Source organism: Prionailurus viverrinus, chromosome B2 (assembly GCF_022837055.1).
Source record: "Prionailurus viverrinus isolate Anna chromosome B2, UM_Priviv_1.0, whole genome shotgun sequence".
NCBI classification, from domain to species: domain Eukaryota; kingdom Metazoa; phylum Chordata; class Mammalia; order Carnivora; family Felidae; genus Prionailurus; species Prionailurus viverrinus.
The window spans coordinates 49464984-49490134 of record NC_062565.1 but is presented as its reverse complement, the minus strand read 5'-3'; the positions used below and the strand labels follow the sequence as shown (position 1 = coordinate 49490134).

Sequence of the window (25151 nt, the reverse complement as noted above, 5' to 3'; positions counted from 1 at the left end):
CTTCATCCAGCTCACAGATAGAAATACTTAATAAAACTGAGCCTTGTTCTTCTGACTAGAAAATGTATTTCAGTTGGACAGCTATTGCTAAGATTGGTCTTTTTTTTTTGTAAATTATTTTTAGGTTTCTCAGTTCAATTACTACTATAATAAAAGCTTGTTACCTGAAAATTTATACTTTTGAAGGGAAGTAACATGGAAACTTTCCAGTTTTGATTTATACATTTCAAATTTTATTTTAAAATTTGTCTATTCCCCACTATATTTTTACCTATTAGTAGGCAGTGGTGTATTATTTTTCTTCCTGCTTTGTCCATGTGTTGCAGGCCTAAAGGTTGATTACTAGAACCCATCTGCCCAATTTTATATGTATTATGCCTGAAGGAAGACTTTCAACCCATCTGTCTAATTCTACCACACCCTAAAGAAATCCCAACATGAAATAGATAATAAGACTGGTTAGTAAACAAACTTAATAGATGTGGACATTGGCACAGAGCACTGCCAAAGTATGTCTGCTGTCTGATGCCATTTGATCCAAGTCCTAACATTGTGGAATTATATTTCTTGGTGGTCCTTTTAAGTCAACTAGTGCTGGCAGAAGGTATCAACTGACTTTTAGTAGAGTAGAAAGATAGAATGCTATAGAATTAGAAGGAAAGTTTAATATCAAAGCCTTGCTTAGAGGGTTATAGTTGCATCACAAATGCCAAACTCAGTTTCATTCTTTGTGTAGTGATTATCTCATTAATCTGATACAACACTTGAGATAAGCTTAAAGTATTTCATTTTTGTGTCCATTCTTTAATTTGTCATGTGTTTGCTCATTGCCTATTGTTTGCCAAGTACTATGGGAGAAGTTGGATGTACAGAAATATCAGTCATGAGCCCTAGCTTGCAAGAAATGTCTCCATATCATAGTGGAGACAGACAAGTAAAAACATAATTGGAAGAGTCCCATCTTCCAACCTGGAGGGGCTTAAAGATCAAGGAAGAGATCTCAAAAGGCACATCTTTGTGGAAATGAATTATACCTTCAGGAAAGTATAGGGAATATGTATGTCTGCATTGTAGGTTTTATAGAATGGTGGTAGCCAGTGAAGCTTTTTGGCCTTATACATTATATTAAGGAGTTTGGATTTTATCATGAAGGCTGTGAGGAGGGTAGTCCCTGAATAGTTTTAGGTAAGGAAGTGACATAATTGGATTTGGTCTTAGAAAGATCACCCCTGGCAGTGGAAGGTGGGAATGAGGCAGTATATTGGAAGGGTCACAGTAAAATGTGAGAAGATAGTAAGATGTTTCAGGAGAGACCTTGTAAAGGAATCAACTAGGGCACTGGAAATAAAAAAGAATAATTAATTATAGAAATACTGAGTGTAAAAAAGTCACTAGAACCTAGTAGCAATTTTGATGTCAGGTGAGTTTTTTAGAACCCATGCCACATTTCAGGTTGGGAGATCTGCGTCAATGGTAGTATGAGGTTAGAATCACCTTTCTACCACTTGTTAGTTGAACAACTGTGGGTAAGTTACAGGATCTTTCTCTGCCTCAGTTTCCTTCCCTTCACAATGGGAATAATAACAGTTCTTATTTCATGGAGTTGTATGAGAATTAATTGAGTATTTATTAAAGTGCTTGTAATAGTGTCAGACACATAGAAAGCCCTCACAGTTTTTTGTTGAATAGGTGGACTCATACACCTCAAGATTAGATTTCAGTGTATGTAAGTGGCTACAATTTGGGGGAGTACCAATGGTGTTAAAGAAAGGGCGGATAGAAGAAACTGAGCTCAGGAAGGAGGATGGAAAAGAAACAGCAATGCAGGGAGAAGGAAAATGAAATGACAAGAAAATAATATATTGAAACAAAGAAGGGAATTTATAAGAAAAAAGGAGTCGTCATTAGTATGAAATTAGCAGAGAGCAAAGAAAGTTGGAAAGGAAACTGGCCATCTTATTTTGGCTTTTTTAAAAATTTTGTCTTATAATGACTGTTCAATATAGGTTTGACACAACGTTATTTTGTATGTGGAACAAAGAAAAAATTAACACATTATTTTAGGGACAATAACTTTTAATACATTGAATACCATTTCTTTAACAACTTCATTTTTTGGCATTAATGTAATCTTAAGTATAAGTGAACATATTAAATGTCATGTTTAAAAATGAACAGTAATCCATATAAGAGTGATGTCATTAAACCTGTATGTGCTTTCATGAATAACTTTCTTCTGGATGATATTTTGTGGCAAATTAGTAAATATTAAGGAGAAAATAATTCCTCTGATATGATTTTCCCAAGTTTTACATATAGATTTGTCCCTGTCTCTGTCCCTTTCCTCTTGCTTCCTTCCATTTCTTTCTACTTCATTGATGGCCTGCTCAGTGGTAAATATTCTTTCTGAGACTTGAGTACTCAGCAGTAAGGAAGACAGATAAGGTTCCTGTTTAACGAAATGAAGCAAAGTCCCGGTTGCTTTCTAAAGTCTTAAAGATACAATTGAGGCCAAATTATGCTGAAAATGGTTACCTTTTCATAATCTCATAAGTATAATATTAACAAGAGAGAAATTAGTTTAGGATCCTCATGGCAATTCTAGAGAGCTGGATTATATTTCTAATTAAGCAACTCATTCTACAACTTTTGGAGTATTCTCTAATAGTAGATTTAGAACAGTAATATCACAGACCTAAATGATTGTGTGAATCCTCTGTTTCATTGCATGGATAAGGAAACTGAGCTCCTGTGTGATAACTGATTTGTTCTCCCATCTCCTAGCTGATAAAGACCGGGACCAGGATTAGAGGCTATTTTAGTTACCTTAAATACTCATCCTTCAACTGAAGGCAGTGCCCAAGGACTATTTTACTGTGAGCACCTCCTGACTCCATTTAGTAGCTTTCAGTGTGCCTTTTGTTCTGGTCTATTCTATTAATTCGTATTGTCATTATTGCATTCATCTTATTGTTACAAGGTGGTATGTTTCACCTTCCCTATTATGATAGACTAGACATTTTGTGACCCTAGTGCCTAGTACATAGTAGAGTTGAGATAGTGTACTGTGTGATTGATTAGTGTATATATAAATGAATGGATATAGCTAAGTCTGTCTTTCAGCTCAATGCCTTTTTCTTGTAACATGTTCAGTCTCCTTAGCTTAGATTTAAATGTCTACATCTGTGAGGAAGGAATTATAGTATTAATGCGTAAATGACTACAATGCTTTTCCCCTCTGTATGAAAGGAATTAAATAATGACAAAACAATGAAAAATGGGTGATATTCTACAAATCTGAACTATTTTCAATTTTTAGTCTGTCTAGGAGAGAAAAACTCATAAAAATGCCCAACTCAAAGCCTGTTTCATAAACATTGGTTTGTTGATTGCTTGAAATGTTTGCATTTCATTGTCCATGAGTAGATGTCTGAACTCATCTTTTACACTGGTATCTTCTGAGAGAGGACATCATTCCTATGCTTTGAAATGTGTTCTTTGTCTTAGATACCAATGACATTAACATGTTATTCATCCAAATGTTCAGCTCAATAGAGTGTTTTAAGCTCATAGTTTTAAAATTGCAAATGGAGGAGCACCTGGGTAGTTCAGTCATTTAAGTGTTCAACTCTTGATTTTGGCTCAGGCCATAATCTCATGGTAATGAGATTGAGCCCCACATCTGACTCAGTGCAGAACTCAGAGCATGCTTGGGATTCTCTCTCTCCCTCTGTCTCTGCCCTACCCCTGCTCATGTGCTCCCCCTCCCTCTCTATCAAAATTAATAAACAAAAAATAAAATAAAATTGCAAATGGAAAACTCTCTTCTGATGGTTTGTAGGTGAATTTCAGAGAGGGATTACTAGTAATAATTAGTGTCTTTAAAAGTTAATAGAACCCTCCTTGATCCCTAGGTAAGCAAAGACATGCCCCACACATCAATTTCCCTGAGGACATGGCAGTTCATTGTTTCCATGGCCTGTCACAACAAGGTCACATGACATGCTGCCTAGTTGCTCAGTAATTATGCTTAGAACTGGGTTTTTATCTTAAAACTTGTCACATATTGTTTTACAGAGTTAGTGATGGGTATTTGTCAGCCTTGTCTCACATTTGTAGCCAGGTGCCTAAGGTCATCATTAGCACATGACTTTGATTGTCAGGAAATGAAGTACTGGGTCTATGGAAGTTTCTTTCATTGCTTCTATGATTGGGACTTTCTCAATCCTAAAGAAGAAAAATCCATACACAGTTTATTGCCTTCCAAACTGACAGTTCTGTAAGGCTCATTGGATGATTAAGTAATAAAAAGGAGACAAACCAGAGAAAAGTGTAGATTAAAACATATCCTCTAGCCTAAAGCCACAATACCCAGTAGTTAGACTCATCCAGTAACTAGGGAATCTTGTAGTGATGTTTAAAAATAATATATTAAATTAAAAAAATATATATATATATCTTCTTTCAAGTTTATGCTTAGAAAATACAAATAAACCACACATTTAATGTGTAAATATTACCATAGGTATACATAAATATCTGCAAAAGAGATCATTTATAAATTGGCTAAAATGGATCATGAGTGAAGAAATCAGTTTTTGTTTACACTGACAGTTTGCTAATGAAATTACTAGTTATGCAATAAAATTAAAAAGTGACACAAATGGGATGTTACTTTTAAATATTGTATTTATTTAACTATAAGGACAAAAGCATACAAGCTTTGTTTTTTACAAGTTCAGGAAACACTAAACTTCATTTCTTTGAGTCTTGAAGAAGAGTGGCAGCCAATGGTAAATAATACATATTTCAAAATGAATTTAAACAAAGAAATATCTCTTTTATCTTTAGATGGATACTAGTTCTCTGATAGATAAACATCACACTATATATAATAATAAGTATATATATATGTGTGCGTGTGTGTGTGTGTGTATATATATATATATATATATATATATATATAAGCAAAACATTGATACAAGAAATGATTCTTCTATTTTTGGGGGTATCAGTTTCTATGAAACACATTTACAGTAATGTCTTTAATATTTTAATATTTTCTAAATCAGTGTTTCTGAAACTATATTTTGGACTCTTGAACTTCCATCACAATAACAGTAAAATTCCTTTAGAAATTATTTTCAAATAATTAGTGAATTATATAATAAATAAAATAACTATTAAGTATTATTTAATTATTTTTGCATGGAAAAACTAAATTATTTTAAGCAAATAGGTGAATAAATGACTGAATAAATAATTTGTTTCCTTGTTTAGAAAACTATTTTAAGAGTGTTTGAGTTGGAGATAAATTTAATTGTATTTCCTGCAGTTCTGTGGGCTGGACATTCAAATAAGTATTCGCCTATTATTTTTGCTATTGAAATGTCTAGTTTCTAGCACTTTAGAAAGAGAACATTACTGGTTGGGAAGGGCTCACCTTTCTTCTTAATTTGTAAATTTAAATGTTAATTATAAAATGTAGCATTTCTTCATTGTTACTGCTACTATTTCCCACATTATTACTACTAAGAGCCAAAATTTTTAAAAGCATTTAAAACATTTTATATGTAGACACTGTGCCATGTATTACTAACATGCAGCACATCATTTAACTCCCAATAAAGTTATGCTATTATTATGTTTATTTTAAAGTTGCAGAAACCAAGGCTTATAGAAGTGAATTAGCTCACCTTTGTTTATAAAGTTTTAAGGATTTTTATACATTTTACAAGTATGTGAGTGAATATATTATGTATTAACTTTTATTTATTTATTTTTTAAGTTTATTTGTTTGGAGAGAGAGAGAACAAGAGTGGGGCAGGGGCATGGGGCGCCTGGGTGGCTTGGTCGGTTGGGCGTCCGACTTTGGCTCAGGTCATGATCTCATGGTCCGTGAGTTCGAGCCCTGTGTCAGGCTCTGTGCTGACAGCTCAGAGCCTGGAGCCTGTTATAGATTCTGTGTCTCCCTCTCTCTCTGCTCCTCCCCAGTTCATGCTCTGTCTCTCTCTGTCTCAAAAATAAATAAAAGTTAAAAAAAAATTAAAAAAAAAAAGAGTGGGGCAGGGGCAGAGAAAGAGGGAGAGAGAGAATCCTAAGCAGGCTCCGTGCTTTCAGTGCAGAGCCTGATGTAGGGCTCAATCCCAAGAACCATGAGATCTTGACCTGAGCCAAAACTAAGAGTCTCATAGACTTAACCGACTGAACATCCCAGGCACCCTTAACTTTTATTTTAATATTCTATCAATTGTTGGACAAAATGACAGGCCTCATCAATAACAACCTGTCAGCTGGAATACAATCACTCTCCAAGGGATTAGAGATTATCACTTGTGCCTACTTGTTACTCTTATAACCAATCATTATTTCATTGGACTGCAAGCCCCTTTTCACCTAGTTTTGATTGTAGGGGAGGAATGTTTTAGGGATAGGTGGGTCAAATGTATACTAGGAATTAAAATTTAATTCATAATAAAATCTGCTTCACAATTTAATTGGTTTAGTTTGTTTATTTGCTAGTTTGGTTCTGATCATAAAAATGTTCTGGAGGCCCTGCTCTGAAGAAAATAGACATAGCAAGGCTCTAGAAAAATAGCAGTGTTCCAGTTAGAAGCTCATATAACTGACTTCAGAGGACAGAAGAAATGTGCAAAATTAATTTTGGGGGATAATTTCCTAACCTTTCATGTGCAATAAATCATGATATCTCATGGAATTTCAAGGTTTACTTGGACAGAAATACAAATTATGTAGAAATACCGTTTGTTTCTTTGGATTCAATGAAAAGGACTTGAAAAAAGTTTTATCTAAAATTTTAGTCAGTATACATTAAATATATGCATTTTCATGTATGTCAATTATATCTCAATAGAGCTATAAAATATTAATGTCATGTAAAAGCAGTAAAACATATAATTTTGGCCAGTTTCTGTTCTTTTGATTAATAAATACTTATTTATCAGTGTCCCTAAAACATAATAATCAGTTAATAAAATTTGAATTTTTATGAAATATGCATATATAGAAAAGTTTATAAAATAAAAAATACACAGCTAAATTAAACCTAATTCCATTCCAGCAGGTATGTAGTAAGATCTAATTATTGTTTAATTTTCATTTCTCTCATCTCTAATGTGATTAACACTTTAAAACTTTTTATTGTTTATTTGATATCGTTTTGTGAAGTAGATGTTCTCTTGCCATCTTTTAAAATAATGAATTCTCTGTTTTGTATTGATTTATTGGAGACACTTATATATTCTACAATGTACCTTTTGTTGGTTATATGTATTGCAAATGTCTTTGCCTACTCTGTGGCTTGCTTTTTCACTCTCTTAATGATATCTCTAGATAATTGGGAAATCTTTATTTCAATATAGTTCATTTTATAGACCTTTCCCTGTATAAATCGCACAGTTTGATTGAACTGTGGTCAGCAAGCATCTATGATTCCAATCCTTTTAAATTTGTTAAACTTGCTTTAGGGTCACCATATGATCATTATTTGTGACTGTTGTGCATGTCTGAAAATGATATATATTCTTTTCCGTCTAATTTTCCATCCAGGACTCTTATGTCAGATTTGCCAATAGTATTATTCAAAACTGCTATATCCTTACTGCTTTTTGTTCATTCTCTTCATGGTTATGTTAATTTTCCACTGTTATTATAGGTATATCTATTTTCCTTGTAATTCTGTCAATTTTTGCTTTATTCTGCAGCTTTGATGCCAGGCACATAGATGCTTAAGATTATTCCAACATTGGTGAAATGGGTCTTTTTTACTCTGGAGTATTCCTCTTTATTTCTCTTTACTGAAAAAAGATTGGTTAAAATTACCTAATTTTTCATTTCATTTCATTTCTGATAAAACATAAATGAACTCTACTGGCAGTACACAGTCTTTTCTTTTGATTAGCCCACTATAGAGAGTAGGAGGCCATCAGGTAGAAGGGACTTACAGCACAGTTTAGATGTAGTGACATAAGCCATAGAAGGGGCCGCTTGACCAAATCTTAGCTGACAAGGAAGGATCCCAAAAAAGGTGGCATCAGAGCTGGGTTTTGGTGTGTTAAAGACTTAAATGACTCAGCTTTTGAGCATGTCATGGAAATTGGGGAAAAGGAAGGGGATCTAAATGGACAGTGGTTTCCAATCATTTATTACTTCAAAGTGTTTTCAATTGTTTGTTATTTTAAATAGGTAACACTGCAGTAAAGAACTTCGGGAAATCACCTTTGTCCATATTCCATACTATTTTGTCAGGACAAGCTCTTTGTGGGGGGGCGGGGGACAGCAAGGAGTGTGGACATCTTTATTCACAGAAGAGAGCATCTAATTCGAAATCCTAGAAGGCTGTTAGACATAAACTACACTGGAGCCATGTTTTGAGGGATGTCCAGGAGTTAAGACAACAGTGTAGATATTAAAGCCTGGGGACTCTCATGTGCACAGAGGAGAGAGCATAGAGGGAATAGTAAGTAATTCAGTGTGTGTTGGCTTAGTTACAAGGTGTGGAGAGTCATGTTGAGAGAGTGGGCTTAAGTGTAAACTAGGTTTATACTTGATTCCATCAAAGAACTTTAGTTAATGAAATAATATAAGGTTCTTTTCCCTTTTTCTTACCTTTGAAGTTCATGGAATCCATTTGTACCATATTCCTGAAATCGTTATAACAGTTATCTTTTGTATGTCAGAACTTATTTTCTTCCATCTCCTCAGGTGATTTTAGCATCTGGAACATATTGTTTCCCCTCTATTGCCCACCATCGCACTAAGTAATGGCAACCTCCCTTTACTTCTTTCCTGTTCCTCATGTCCACATGTCCTAGGATGGTACTTATTAAGTCTAAGCCCAGGCTCACCACTTACTAGCTGTGTAATTTCTGACAAGTTACCTAACCTCTCTTTGTCTTTGTCTCAGTTTCCTCAGCAATAATCCATCAGAGGGTTGGAAGAATTCAATGAAATTGTGGATGCAAAAACACCTGGCTTCTCTGCAATGCAATGACAATGATTTCCCCTCTATTATGAGTATCTAAATTCATCCAGGTTGACAAATGCTTTTTGCTACAGTTTAGAGCAGCTTGAAGCAGCTTGAAAAAGGAAACCTGAGAGGAACTGTATTATCTCCAGAGCTTTCTTTCAGTGGTAGCTCCAGTCATTTAGGGACAAAGCCCAGGCTGGTGAGAGCCCTCACCTGTCTTTGATTGCTAGATCAGAGAATAAAAGAGGAGCCTGGCCTTTAGGGCTTCCCATTCACAGCTTTTACAAATTCAAGAGGTGCTGCATTTTAATGTTAAAATGGCATAATTTTTTCCCCCTCTTAGGTCATTCTTGTCTCCTTTCTACCCAGTCCCTACCCCCTGTCTTCCCCTTACCCCATGTAACAACGACAACAAAAAAATTCAAACCCTGGTCATTTCAGATATATCAGAATATCACAGCAGAGACTAATCTTGCCCAGACTTTCTGCGAAAGCTCACATGTGCTGCAGTTTGGGGTTGCATAATTGATTTAATCTCCGATTTTAGAGGAACGCTGAACTCTCTTTGTGGGACTCTGCATACGTTTCTCTAGGGCAAAAACTGTCCTACTTTTTTCTCTCTGGTATCTGTTTAGTGCTGGGCCATTCCCCGCCCCCTCCCCCTCCCCCCCCCCCCCCCCCAAGAATCTAAACTACCCTCCGTGAAATAAATGAAATCACAGTTGGAAAACGGCTTACTGGACAGACTTAAAACTGCCAGATAAGAGCTACACCACACATGTTTTCTTAACATTCTCCTCCTCCCCTGCTTTCTTTCTTTCTGCTCTAGCACATCTTTGTTTGGGCCGAGAGGATACATTAGTCACTCAGCTGAGGATTGGCATTCCTACCTGGAACAGCAGTGTACTCCAGCAATTCACTGGGAAAACAGGCTGTGGGGTCTGATCCTTGCCCACTGACCCACTGTCTGACTCCAGGCAGATTCACTTACCTCTCTGAGGCTTACTTTCAACAGTGCCTCATAGATTAATGGCTGTGAAGGCTAGACCATAAAGATGTAGCAAGCTGCAAACTCACAACTCACATGGGAACCTTTTGGCTAACCAGGTATATATATGGAATGCCAATGGAGGAGAATGATTTTACACCCCCTGAAAAACGGCTTAAGCAAAATGATAACCAGGCAATTTTAAGTTCACTAGTTACTTCATAGTGTATCAGCAGCCTCATTTTGGTTGTTTTCAGGGATTTCTCAATTGGAAAGTCTCATCTGGTGACAGATATTCTTTGTCAGCCTGTTTGATACAGTATATAGTTTGGGAACTATCTTCTCACCAGGCTCTTCTTGAAAAACGAATTCTTTGTAATACTTTCTGTATCTTAAGATGTATTTTCTGAAGTAAATAACCTTTATTAGGTCAATACTAAGACTAGTCCAGCAAAAGTCCCCAATTTGTATGCTGCAAAAGTGACCAAACTCCTCTGTTTGCATTGATGGATTAAGGCCAAAAGCCGTGCTGACCTTCATATCCTGAATGGATTTTCTTCATATGCTGCTAGAATAATTTCGGTTTAGAGAAAGACCCAGTACATGTTTAATAATCACTTGGCAGAAACTGTTCAAATTCACCATTGTTTAAATTCAGATTATTACTTACTAGTTGCATAAATTTGGACAAGTCCTTTAACCTCTTAGCCTTGTTATATATGAATATTTAAAATTGACCTAAGAATCATACTTAGGGCACCTGGGTGGCTTAGTTAAGCATGACTCTTCATTTTGACTCAGGTCAGGATCTCATGGTTAATGAAATCAAGCCCCATGTCGGGCTCTGCACTGGCAGCATGGAGCCTGCTTGGGACTCTCTTTCTCCCTTTCTGCCCCTCCTCTGCTCGCTCTCAAAATAAATAAACTTAAAAAAATAATAATAATACTTCTCCAGATTGCTGTGAGGATTAAATGCTAAGATGCATGTAAAGCAATTTGGGGATATAGCCATAGACAGTGTATCAGCCAGGTTTTGCTGTAATTATGTGTAACAAATACTCCCCAAATCTCATTGGCTTACAACAACAAATATTTTCGCTAGAATCAGTTGCAGCTTCTGTGTTCTTCAGCTCTGCTACCTTTGCCTTCATTCAGGCACTAGATGTCATTAAGGAATTCTCCTTTCATGACAGGGAACATAATAGCAAATGACCTGGTGAAAACTTGCAAAGTATTTTAAAGCATCAACTCAGAATTGGTATTACTATCACTTCTACCCAAATTTCATTGGCCAAAACAAGTCACTAGGACAGGCTAAATTTTAGTAGTTAGGGAAGTATACACTTCCTGAATGGAGAAAGAAGAGTGAATATTTGCTGAACAGCAATCCACTCTACCTCAGAGAAGTTTACTGCATCTCATTTTCCCCCCATTTCTCATTTCATCATGTGACAATTGGCTCTTCTGTGTATAGTCTACATGATAGCATCTACTTTGCATTCTCTAAATTACATCACAATTTCCTCCTCTCTCTTTTAATTTCAAATTAATTTAAATTACTTTTCTTTGTAAACAGGTACTTTGGAAAATCCCTTAGGAAAAGAGCAAAAGCTTCTGATTCTCCTTAGGGCCTCAGAAGGAGTTTTCTGTGACCGTTTCAACGGAATTCATGTTGATCCAGGAACAATTGGTAAGAGTATACTATAACTTTTTATTAAAAATGAAATGAAATGTATATTTCTGTGATGGAGAAGTGACATTCATAGAACACATACTAAATTTCAGGCACTCTTCTAGATAATTTATATTTATTATTTCACTTACCAGGTCTTCTGTACCAGTGTCCATTTTACAGATGTCAAAAATAGGACTCAGAGATGATTAACAATATGCAGAAGGCCACACAGCTCTATAGTATCAGAGCTTAGATTTATATCCAGATAGGTCAGACACCAAAGCCTGGACTAAGAGTCTGTTATCAACTATAAATATTATGTGGTTGTTGATATACATATTTAATTGATCTAAAAAAACACGGTTGGCAGTTTCTTTATTTGGTACTGCCACAGCACCAAATCCTATTTTAAAGTTGACCTATGTAAAAGCATAGAAACTGGGACCAGGATTATATAACTAGGATGTGAAGCCTCACAATAACTCCATATTAAGGGATAGGTATAAGAAGCTGCTTATTCTAACATGTTTTTTTTTTTTTTTTTGCTTTCTTTGTATGGCATTACTAATTTTCTAAGATTTCAACAACCCAGTAAAATGGAAGCAGTCATGTTAGGCTAATATGAAGTTTGATAACCTAGTTTCAAAAACTGTAACCATTGCAAGATAGTACTGTACTTTCAGAGGGCTTTATTGTTTCAAAAGGATTTTTCATACATGCTTTTATCTTTTTACGAATATGAGGTTCAAGAATATTTTTACTTTTTTACTAGATGGATAACAGAACATTCCATTTATTTTTGCCTGTGGTATCCACTCTGTTTGGTGCAGCACCACATTGGATTAAACTTTGCTTTAGTATAAAAGGATGCCCATCTTAATCCTCAACTCCAGCCATATGGCCAAGCTAGTGTGTTTGAAATTTTCTCTGATATTAAATTGAATAAGGAATGAAATATTTCTCTGTATGCTTAAAATTGTATGATACCATGGTAAATTACAGATTTTAATTTTTTTACATAGTATAATCTTGAAACAAGGAATGGGAGTTATTTTATAGTAAATCTTTGATGATTAGAAATGATCAAGAAATCTACTTGTCTGATCAGTCTAGTTTTCTGCATAACTCAGTTAAGGAAATTAACTGGTTTTCACCAAAATCGTTGTTGGACATTTCTTTAAATTACTTCACGTTCCTCCCCTTCCTACTTTACTTAGCCAATAGTGAAAAAGGTGGAATATTTTTAAAGATGATGATGATGATATCATATGAAATGTTTAGAGATAGGCATATATATATATATGACTATCATTATGAAAGATCGATTATTCCAGGACATGTCTTAAAAGTTAGAATACTTGTTGCATTTCCATTAATCCTGATTTTTAGTTTTGTGACTTTTTCTGAATTAGAGAATGGAAAAAAATATAGATAGTGACATAAACAGGTGGTTGGGTTCTAACTGAGAATTCTTTTTGCTTACATTGTATTAAAACTCAAAGCATAGTATTTGCACCTTACTGGTATTTGGGGTTTTTTTAATTCAAGTTTTCTGCTAAAAATTGTGAAATCTTTAGATTTCAGTATTAGTGATATATTATGCACCAATCCAGGCATAAACAAACAATACATTTGGGTACAGGAAGAAAATGTTAGAACTTTTATTGAATCATATGTGAAGATATTCATATATGTGTATGTTTATCTAAAAATAAATAAATACACATGCATTAGGAGTGCATGATCATAATTTTGTTACTGCTTGGGTTCTGCTCAAAACATTTTGAGACCATTGGAATATGAGGAATTGTGCTACATGTGATTTTAAACAGCAATAAAACACGTAAGAGGAAAGACCTGAAGGAATAAAACTGGACCGCATCAAGCATATCCCTGGTACGACTTAAATTTATGAGTCTGAAATAAATTATATTTTGAAACAAAGGAGCTAGAGATCTATCCTTTGATATCTGTAATACAAAAAAATATGAGGTCCAACCACTGAAAACAAAGCTAATAGCACCAAATCCCTTACCTCAGGGAATAAAATTACCCTTGCCTTTTGGAAAATGAAGCCGATAACATAAAATATCAAAACCAGTTAACTTCCAACAGAACTGCAAATGGTTTGGAGTCACACAATGGTAGAATGTAACTAGTTAGCCATTGGAGTGGTCCCAACTTTTGGATTACTAGATGTTGTATAGCATGCATTTCTCTATAGCTTTTTGAGAGAATGAGAATAAGTTTTGAAGAATTTATTCTTTGTCTGATAAGATGGACATCTTCATATGTAGTTTCTATACAACATATCCTGCACAGTAACCTCTCTAATGAGCCTTACTTAGGTGGCCTTAATCCTCTAAAATTTCTTGTCCAACAGTTCCTCCTTTTACTTTCAGGGGTATATGGGAAAGTCCAACTTCATGGTGCTTGTCCTAAGAAATCCTGGACCCGTCTTGCAGCTGACATCGCCCCAGGCAACGAGAGGTAAGAAATGAGAGTATGTTAGGGAATGCACTCGTTTGTTAGTTTGCTCCTGTTTCACATTTTGTTACAACATGAAATTAAATTTTAGATTAAGACTCAAAACTCAAGGATGAATAAACAGTAAAATAAGGGACAGATTAAAAAAAATCTCTGTAACGTAATTGTGGTAGAATAAAGCAACCAAAGGCAGAAAAGACTATAGTTTATTTAAGGAGCAAAGTTTAGATAATGCATGTTTACTGCTATCAATAAATCTTTAGAAATATGAATTATATGAGATACTAGATGAAGTAAAACGTGAAATCATGATAGTCTGAGTTGAGATGATAGCTGGTTAAGAGAGAGACAAATAAAGTAGGATTGAGATGAAGAATATGAAGAATCTTATGGAATTTATTTATTTATTTAAAATTTACTTATTTTTGAGAGAGAGAGCAGGTGAGGGGCAAAGAGCGGGGGACAGAGGATCCGAGCAGGCTCTGCACTGACAGCACAGAGCCCAATGTGGGGTTCAAACTCACAAACTGTGACATCATGACCTGAGCCAAAGTCGAATGCTTAACTGAATGAGCCACTCGGGAACCCGGAATTCTGTGGAATTTAAAGTGCAACAACAGAATTTAATAATGCACTCACTGGAAGTGGTAAAGAATGAAATCACCTCTGCCCCAAAGTGCATAAGCACTATGAAGAACACACCGATGGAATCTACCTGAATGCAGAGGACAAAATCAGGAGACAAAAGTCATAAAAGAGGGGCGCCTGGATGGCTCAATTGGTTAAACCTTTGGCTCAGGTCATCATCTCGCGTTTCATGAGTTCAAGCCCCGCATCGGGCTCTGTGCTGAGGGCTCAGAGCCTGGAGCCTGCTTCGGATTCTGTGTCTCACCCTCTCTCTGCCCCTCCCCTGCTTGTGCTCTCTTTCTGTCTGTCAAAAAATGGATAAATGTTAAAAAAAATTTAAAAATCATAAAAGAGAAGGTATCCAAAGTACACATAGTAATTTCTCTTTTTAATAAGACCCCAGAGTAAACACAACAGAGAGAATAACGAAAACTCTACCTAAAATACCTTGGAGTACTTATATTTAATTTCAGTACATTTAATTACAGTGCAAGAAAAAGCAGTGAACAAAGTAAAAGAAAAACAGAAGGGAACATAAAGCTTGTTAACCTTAGAATTCTCTACACCATTAAATATAGGAAGATAGTGGTGTAAAATATATATATGTTTAGGGGAAAAAAAAGATTATGACCAAAGAATTGGACACTCTGCTTAAATGCTATTTACATGTAAAAACAAACAAACAAAGGTATTTTTTGCTTTTTAAGAACTGAAAATTTTTTTTAAAAAGTATTCTATTTTTTAATTTTTTTTAATTTTTAGAATTAGAGTCAATGTGTGTACCAGTGGGGGAGGGACAGAGGGAGGGAGGGAGGGAGAGAGAGAGAGAGAGAGAGAGAGAGAGAGAGAGAGAGAATTTTAAGCAGGCTCCATGCTCAGCACAAGAGCCTGACATGGGGTTTGATCCCACAACTCTGGGATCACTATCTGAGCCCAAATCAGGAGTCAGATGCTTGCAAGCAACTGAGCCACCCAGGTGTCCCTCAAAAAGTTTTCTAATAAAGAGATTAAATTGATTTAAAGTTCACAAATAAAAATACAATTCAGGAATACTGTAAAGGTATATAAAAATATATTTTAATGGTAAGCATTGAAATAAGTTAAATATCATACTGTAAATATGGTTATTAAAATAAGACAAAGTCTAATTGTTCTTATAAAAGAAACTACATAAAATTTGAAAAGTTAATGTATTAGGGTTCTGTTTATATAAATACGTATAACACATAGGTTATGTGTGTGTATATGTAGAATACATATATTATATGTATATATATGTGTATATATGTATGTATATATATATGTATGTATATATATTAGCATATATAATAGTATATATAAAGAGATGTATTTGAACAAATTGGCTCACGTGCTTATGAGTACTGGTAAGTTCAAAATAATGTTGGCAGGTTGATAGGCTGCAAACTCTTGAGCTTTGTCTTGAGGCATAATTTCCTCTTCCTCATGGAAACTTCAGTTTTGCTTTTAAGGCCTTCCAACTGATTGATGAGGCCCATCCACATTATTGAGGGTGATCTTTACTTAAAGTCAGTTCATTGTAGATGTTAGCCATATTTACAGAACACTTTTGAAGCAACACCTACGTTAGTGTTTGATAGAATAACTGGATACTATAGCCTGACCACATTGACACATAAACTAATCATCACAGGTCATAATTCTCAGATAAAACTCTAGGTTCACTACCTGGGACTATGGCCATAGAAAACTGGCAATGGGGTATGAGTGCCAGATGAATTAAATATGAGTCAATTTGTTGTTTAGAATAGGATATATACTTTCCAAATCACCAGATAAGAGAATGAAAGAAACCATAAAATAAATAGTAAAACACAAAAACACAATAAAATTAAATAGTAAGAGAATTAGAACAATAAAGAAGTTGTAAAAAGACAACGGAAGTAAGAAAGAATAAATCTTCCAGTTATAAAAAGAAAATATGATTCTTAAAAATGACCCTATGTAGGAAAAAATTAGATAATATATCAACATGTAATCACAACTTTTTTTTTACTGGAGGAAAACAAAACCACTGTAGAAAAAATATTTTAATTAAATATTTAATTAAATATCCAAAATTCACTGAATAAAATGAATCATTGAGATAAAAACAAAAAGACTCAAAATTATAAGAAAAGAAAAAATAAAATGTATAAAATAAATACATTTTACATTAATAATAAGACCTCAATCTCTAAGGAGATCCCAATAGTCAAGAAAGTTTTATACCAGGGGCACCTGGGTGGTTCAGTCAGTTAAGCATCCAACTTCAGCTCAGGTCTTGATCTCACAGTTTGTGGGTTTGAGCCCCACCTCTGGCTGTGTACTGACAGCTCAGAGCTGGAGCCTGCTTTGGATTCTGTGTCTCCCTCTCTATCTGCCCATCCTCTGCTTGTGCTCTGTCTCTGTCTGTCAGCAATAAATAAATGAATATAAAAAAAACCTATATCTTTATACCAGATAACATAATATAGAAATCTATAAAGTAGATCTCAAAAAAAAAAAAATGAACTTGATAGAAAAATGATGGTAATGAAAGACATTTACTTACCTCTTTGAGTTTTTAACGTTTAAACTAGGTTAAAAATTATAGAGAAAGCATGAAGACATTTGAGTAATATAATAAAGGCAATTTATATATACAAGGAATATAAATATAATTTATCTCAGAATATAAATATAAACCTAATAAATTTTAGTAAACCAAAATGATGTTGAATATGATCACAATAAAATAAATATGAAGTTGAAAACATCTTAACCAACAATCTTAATCTCTTGCAAGATAAAAAAGCAGAAAGGAAAGAATAAACCTTCTAAATAACTTTTGTATGAAAGATATGAAAATTTCAGCAGCAGATTGCTAAGGAAATAACAATAATGACAGTATTGCATGAGACATGGCCAACATGCCATCACATTAAATACTTTCATTTTGAATAGTAAAGTACAAAAAAAATTAAGCTGTCAATATGAGAAACCATAAAGAAAATAACCAGTAAGTCTAGTGAAATTAATTGGTGCAAGATAAAGGCAGAAATTGGTGAATTAGAAAGTAGGAAATTAGTAGACTTGAATTTTTTTTTTAGAGATAATGATTTAGTCCTTAACAACCTTAATTATACAAAGAAAACAATATGTAAAATCTGAAATGATAATTCAAGTATAACAGATGCCAAAGAGATTAGAATTGTAATACAAAAATGTGTATATTATAGAGTGCCATTCTGAAATTTAAAAATATAAGTTATATGTATGAATATAAATTATCATAATTGGCTACAGAAGAATATAGCTGAAACAAAAGCTAAAGACATGAAGTTACCAAAGATTTGTTCCCAAGAATACATTTGGCTGAAATAAATTTATGGCATATTCTTTGAATTTTTTTTTCAACGTTTATTTATTTTTTGGGACAGAGAGAGACAGAGCATGAACGGGGGAGGGGCAGAGAGAGAGGGAGACACAGAATCGGAAACAGGCTCCAGGCTCTGAGCCATCAGCCCAGAGCCCGACGTGGGGCTCGAACTCACGGACCGCGAGATCGTGACCTGGCTGAAGTCGGACGCTTAACCGACTGCGCCACCCAGGCGCCCCTATGGCATATTCTTTGAATCATTAAAATATCAGACACTTTTTATGTTGTATGATCTATTCCATAGAATAGGAAAATATGGAAGTTTTTCAATTAGAAAGGAAGTGTAAAATAACTTTTAAAACAGCTGTAAAGATAACTAAAAAAAAAAAAAGGAAGAAAACTGGAGCAATATTGAAGTGTAAATAAAATGACAAAATCCTAAATAAAACAGCAACAAATGAAATCCAACAGTTTGTTAGGGAAAAAAAGAAAAATCATGATTGTAATTTATTCAAGTAAAGAAGGATGGTTTAAAATGAAATAATTCTTTGGTATAATTTATTGAAGCCATATATATATATATATATATATATATATATATATATATATGGACCATATATATATGGACTAAGAACATGATCAATTTGGTACAAAACTGAAACACATTTAATAAAATTCAGCTTGCATTCTTGGAATAAACAGTAAATTAAGACTACAAGGATATTCCTTTAAATCAATGTTTCCTAATAGAGTGGTTTAGCCATTACCACTGCTTTAAATACTGATATAAAACAGATAATTAAAAATCTGTTTCAAGCAACTTTCTATTTTATGGAAACACTGACACTAAAAATTACTGTGTATTATAACAGTCATTAAATATTATTATTAAAGTTTTAGCCAATGTATGGAGTCAAGGAAAAAATGTGTTTGATGTCACTATTAAAAGAAATCCAAATTATCAGTTTGTAGATTATCAGATTTGTAGATTGTATATATTTTGTCCTAGCACAGTAGAGAATCTGAAAAACTACCAGTTGCATTCAGTAAGTGCACAAATCAATAGCTTTTGAGTATTTTAATGTAAAATCCTATTTTAAATTTCAATTTAAATTATCTAGAAATAAACTTAAGAAAAATGACAGGAGCAATGGAAACAAAGCTACAAAGCACTGGTAAGAGATATAAAAGAGTAAAATAAATGGTGGTGCATAATATCAGTGGAAAGACTCAGTAGTTTAAAATCTAATGCAAGTTTTTTTTTAAACTGTATTTATTTTGAGAGTGAGAGTGTGGGAGCAGTGGAGGGGCAGAGAGAGAGAGAGAGAGAGAGAGAGAGAGAGAGAGAGAGGGAGGGAGGGAGGGAGGGAGAGAGAATCTCAAGCAAACTCCATACTGTTAGAGCAGAGCCCAACACAGGGTCAAACTCACAGACTGTGAGATCATGTCCTGAGTGGAAATCTAGAGTCAAACACTTTACCATCTGAGCCACCCAGGTGCCCCAAATCTAATGCAATTTTAACACAAGCCAAATATATTCATTTGAAATCTGATTCAATAATTCTAAGTCTTTTGGAATAATAAACACTTAAAGATAGCCAACATTACCAGTTATTTCTAGAAAAAATATATTCCTTTAATGTGAATAATTACCTTATTGCTGTTGGCACCAAAACAGAGGAGAATGCCTACCAATAGGCTCAGATATGCGTTACCACTTAGAATTTGAACAAATTAGCATTTCAATTTAGCTGCAGACTTGTGCTGGAGTAATTGGTAAACACTTTGGAAAACTATAAAATTAAGTTCTCAAATTGTGCTTCGCTTAAAAAAAATATAGATGGATTAAAAAATTAAATGTAAAAGCTCATAAAATTATTTGAAGAATGTTTAAGTAAGCATTATGTAATATTAAAGGAGGGGAGACCTTATAAAAAATGCAACAGTTGTAACAGCAAGAAGTCATAGATTTGACAACATGAAAATCAGTATTTTTGCATGCCAATTACAAAATGTGAAGGCAGATGATAAACCCGAAAATATTTACAATTTATAATAGTACAGATGGAGGGCTAATATTTTTTTATGTAAAGAATACTTAGGAATTAAAGGAAAGCAATATGAACGTACTAGAAGAGTAATCATTAAAGGGTTTGAATACACGAGCCCCAAAAGAAGACATACATTTGACTATGAAGCATATAGAAAAATGTTCTTCCCTAGTAGAGTTGAAATAAATGTTAATTAAAACAAAATTAAGCACTATTTAAAAATATTTCATTACCAAAGGGGAAGATTGAAATCCATGTTGACAAAGGGGAGGATATGTGGGCATTCAGGCTAATATTAGCCTACTTTTGCAAATAAACTAAAATAGCATTTATGTATGCATCTATGTGGATAGAGATGTCTGGAAGAACATACAGCATAGCAAGGATTCCTGTGGGAGAGATGATAGTTAGCTCCTGCTCTGGTATGCTTTTCTTTATGTACAGAATTTCTTCATAAAGTAGTTATTACTTTTGAACATTATTATTGTTTTTATTCAACATAATTTTTGTGAATTCTTACCCTATGTCAAACATTGAGTTATGGCCTAGAGATACAATAATAAGTAAAAATTGACATGTCTCTGCACGCAGACATTAATGAAATAAATATAAAGTAAATGTAAAAATACATACCTGATAAATGCTATGAAGGAGGGCTTTATAGGATTCTGAAAACATGAATACGGGATCCTGAGGCAGTAATGGAGGTTGGAGAAAGGCTTCCTGCAGAGTGATTTCAGAGGTGGGAACTAAAAAATGAATGGCTTTTAATTAAGCAAAGTGGGGTCGGGTTTGTGTGGAAAGAGCACACCAGTGAGAGCAAACAGCATTGAGTCATTCAACAAATATCTGATGGGTACTTACTATGTATTAGGTGTAGTTGTAAGTACCATATATGTAAAGCCAAATTTGGAGAGATCACTATCCTCTGGGAGTTTATATCTTCATAGACAATAAAGAAGCTAATACAGAAATACAAACAACATAGCTGCAGATTATAAAGTATGCTAGTAAGGAAAGCAACAGGGTGGTATAATAAAAAATAACTGTGGAGTGTATGGGGTACCCTTTTAGACTAACTGGATGTGGGAGACCTCTCTGGAGAAGAAAAGTTTGAGCTGAGATCTGAACGGTAGGAAGCTTCCTGCTGTTTGATGAGAATGGGATAGAGAGCTCAGTGAAGGAGGGACATCCAGTATTGTCTCTGAGGTGGCCTTTGGGGAGTAGGTATAGAGAGATCACTGTAGGTGTACCAGAGTGAGGAGAGGGGAGAGTGGTATGATACGGTAGATGCCAAGTCACATGATATCTTGTTTAGGTGTGAGAGGTCAGACTGGAAAATCACTGAGGAGTTTAGAAGGCAATTGATAGAATGTGACTTATGTGTTGAAAATCACTCTGGCTGCTATACATATGATGAATGGTGGAGAAAAAAAAGCAGAAGCTGGGCTAGGAGTTTGGAGATCAGTTGAAGCCAAGCATCATGGCAGCTTGACCTTGGAGGACCATGGAGGAGCCAATGGAGATGGAGAGAAGAGATAGCACTGTCTGGACAGGCCAATGAACTGAATGTTGAGGTGAGGGAAGTGCTTCAGATTTTTTGAGCAACCTGGTGGATGGTGAAAACATGCACTGAGATGGGAAGACCAGAAGAGGAACAGATATGCCAAGGTGGAAGGTGGCAGGGACATGCCAAGTGGCAGGGACATGCCAAGTGGAAGACATGAACTGAAGATATCAAAGAGACAATTAGATATGTAATTTAGGGCTCTTACAGTAAATGATGGGAGTCTTCCAGGAAGTAGATGATATCACTGATCAAGAAGACAGGCAGAGGAGCAAATTGGAGCCTGGAAATGAGACTGGGGTTGGTCTAAATCTTTAGAAGTTGATAGAGAAAGGGACACCTGGGTGGCTCAGTTGGTTGAACATCTGACTCTTGATTTTTTCTCAAGTCTTGATGCCATGGGATCAATTCCCATGTCATGCTCCACACTGAGCACAGAGCCTTCTTGGGTTTCTCTCTCTCTCCTTCTGCCCCTCTCCCTCCTCTGTCTCAAAAAAAAATTGTTTTAACCTTAAGAAAAAGAGAAAATGATAGAGAAAGAGTCAGTACAGATGACTGAGAAGCAGAGGCCCAAGGGGTGATTCTGTATTGGGAGGAAGAATGGACCACACAAGGGACTTGGAGGAAGGTTAGGTTGACTGATTTGGAGAGCAAGGGCCGAGCACAATAGTGTTCCAAGGAGTAGATATGGGTCAGGACATATTCACTGGCAATATCAAGAATTTTAGTTTTTACCCTCTAAGAGCATTGTAAAACTGTTGTAAGTTTCTAAGAGGATAGTATGGATAGGAGGGAGTGCTCATAAACACATTTCTATATCTAAAAAAAAATCATTTTAGGTACAATGCAGACAACAGCAGGCATCAAAAATGGATCTAGGGACACTACTTAGGAGGTGCAAGCAAGAGAGAGTGTAACCTATGGTCAGGAGCTGAAGTACCAATGGAGAGAAGTGGGCAGATTTAGACACAGGAGATAAAAAAAAATATAAGATGTATGGGATGTGAGACACTCTCTTGGTTTCTGGACTGCAGACATGGATGGTGGGGCCATTCACAAAAAGAGGATTAAATTTTGGGGAAAACATTATGAGTTTAGATTGACTTTGAAGTGCCTGATACCCAAAAGGATCTGTGAAGTAGGCATTTCAAGCAAGGATAAACAGGAAACTTTAATTATAAGGTTAGCAAGCTGGAATTTGGCACGAGCCATTATGAATGGATTTTTCTTTAAAGAATGTGTTAGAAATGTAATCCACAGTCAGCTACAGGCTATTTTGAAAGAAATTCAATTTTATTGATGAAAGTGATCTATAATAACTACCATTTATTGAGTTCTTCTTATGTGGGTTTACTCCATGTCAGGCATCTACCAAACATTTTATGTACATTATCTCATTTAAACCTCTCCGTGCTATGTCAGGTATTGTTATATGCATTTACAGACACAAAAACTGAGGAGAGACAAGTTAAGTAAAATTTCCAAGTTTATAAGTTTGGAACTCCAAGCTAGGAGTTCCTGGGGCTGATTTTTATTTTTTTTAACATGGTTTGTCTGATTCCATTGCTTGTATTCTAGTGTTCTGTATGATACAAATATTAAAAACCAAACTTCTTAGTATGAGTCATGATGAGTTTTTAGTGAGTTTATATGGATGATATGTAATGATCACAGTGCAGTCATTTTATGGAGAGCCTTCCTTTTTTAAACCTTTTAAAAATGTAAAATAATTGAAGCCTCATAAGAAGTTGCAAAACTAGTACAGAGTTCTCATGTACCCTTCACTCAGAATTCTCTGTTGATATATTTCATAGCCTAAACATTATAAAATCCAGCAAGGTGATGTTAGTATAGTATTAACTGGAGTACAGACCTTGTTCAAACCATTTCTTAAAACAGTGACCTCTGGTTTTTCCTTATTTTAACGTTTATTTATTTTTGGGACAGAGAGAGACAGAGCATGAACAGGGGAGGGGCAGAGAGAGAGGGAGACACAGAATCGGAAACAGGCTCCAGGCTCTGAGCCATCAGCCCAGAGCCCGACGTGGGGCTCGAACTCACGGACCGCGAGATCGTGACCTGGCTGAAGTCGGACGCTTAACCGACTGCACCACCCAGGCGCCCCTGGTCTTCCTTATTTTAAAAGTCAGCTTATGGGGAGCCTGAGTGGCTCAGTTAGTTAAGCGTCTGACTCTTGGTTTCAGGTCAGGTCATGACCTCAGGGTTGGTGAATTTGAACCCCACGTTGAGCTCTGTGCTGACAGTGCAGAGCTTTCTTGGGATACTCTCTCCCTTCTTCGCTACTCCTCCTCTGCTGGCTCTCTCTCTCTCTAAATAAGTTAATACACTTTAAAAAAATATTTTAAAAAGTCAGTTTAATACGTCTTTCTAATATATTGTTATGGGGACAGATTTTACTCAGACCTCTTTATGGACTTTCGGCAACAGAATTGCATATCTGAATTTATTTTTGTATAATTGGTTTATTATATGAAGAATGTTAAAGTGAAATCTTCAGAGGAAAAATTTCATGTTAACTTTATATATATATTTTAATGTTTATTTATTTTTGAGAGAGAGAGAGAGAGACAGAGCATGGGCAGAGGGCGGGGAGAGAGAGAGGGAGACACAGAATCCAAAGCAGTGTCCAGCTCTGAGCTGTCAGTACAGAGCCTGATGCGGGGCTTGAACCCCCGAACTGTGAGATCAAGACTAGAGCTGAAGTCGGATGCTTAATGAACTGAGTCACCCCAATGCCCCTCATGTTAACTTTATAAACTTATACTTATTTCTTATACTACCAATGGCAGTAGGCTTAGTAAGATATTTGAAACAATATTATTTTCTTTTGTTATATGATACTATACAAATTGATCTCTAAATTAAGTTACTCTTTATAGTTGCTTGCTTAAATTGACCTTGGGGGAGGCTGATGAAGAACATGTTGGATTTTGAGGATTTCAGATCAGTCAAGAGAAGTTATATTTATACTTAGATTTAAAGAAATTATTTTTTTACCCATTAGAAGTATTAAGTAGATGTACTCTGAGTCATTTAAAGGTGAACAGGTATTCTTTGAAATTCAATTGTTACTTAATCAATCCTATGATAAAGGTTTTAGATTTTATCCTCGTCATGGCAGGAGTTTGAATAGAGTGGGGACAGGGTCCATTTTATGTTTGCATCTGATTCATGCTGTGTGGGGAACCGAGTGTTGCAGGATCAAGGGTGGAAGCAGAGAGACTGTTAGGACACTGCAGTAACATTGCCGTCTTTCAAGTGACATAAGCTGGTGGCTTAGATTAGGGTGGTCATGAAGGAGGAGGATGGGATGGTGAAATACGCATTGAAGACAGAGGAAACATGATTTGCTGATGGATTGGGTAGA

General features: G+C 35.2%; 1 protein-coding gene across 9 annotated transcripts in view; it reads left to right on the top strand.

The window, feature by feature from the left end:
* PKHD1 (PKHD1 ciliary IPT domain containing fibrocystin/polyductin) overlaps nucleotides 1-25151 on the top strand; it is a 490229-nt gene that overhangs the window by 310302 nt on the left and 154776 nt on the right. For all 9 annotated transcript variants that reach the window (XR_007152423.1, XR_007152424.1, XM_047860172.1 and 6 more), the window contains 2 exons: nucleotides 11554-11667; nucleotides 14055-14142. Coding sequence is in view for 7 of the 9 variants with exons in the window: in XM_047860172.1 (XP_047716128.1) it covers nucleotides 11554-11667; nucleotides 14055-14142 (202 nt within the window). In the remaining 2 variants the exon portion in view is untranslated. The remainder of the gene's footprint in view (nucleotides 1-11553; nucleotides 11668-14054; nucleotides 14143-25151) is intronic.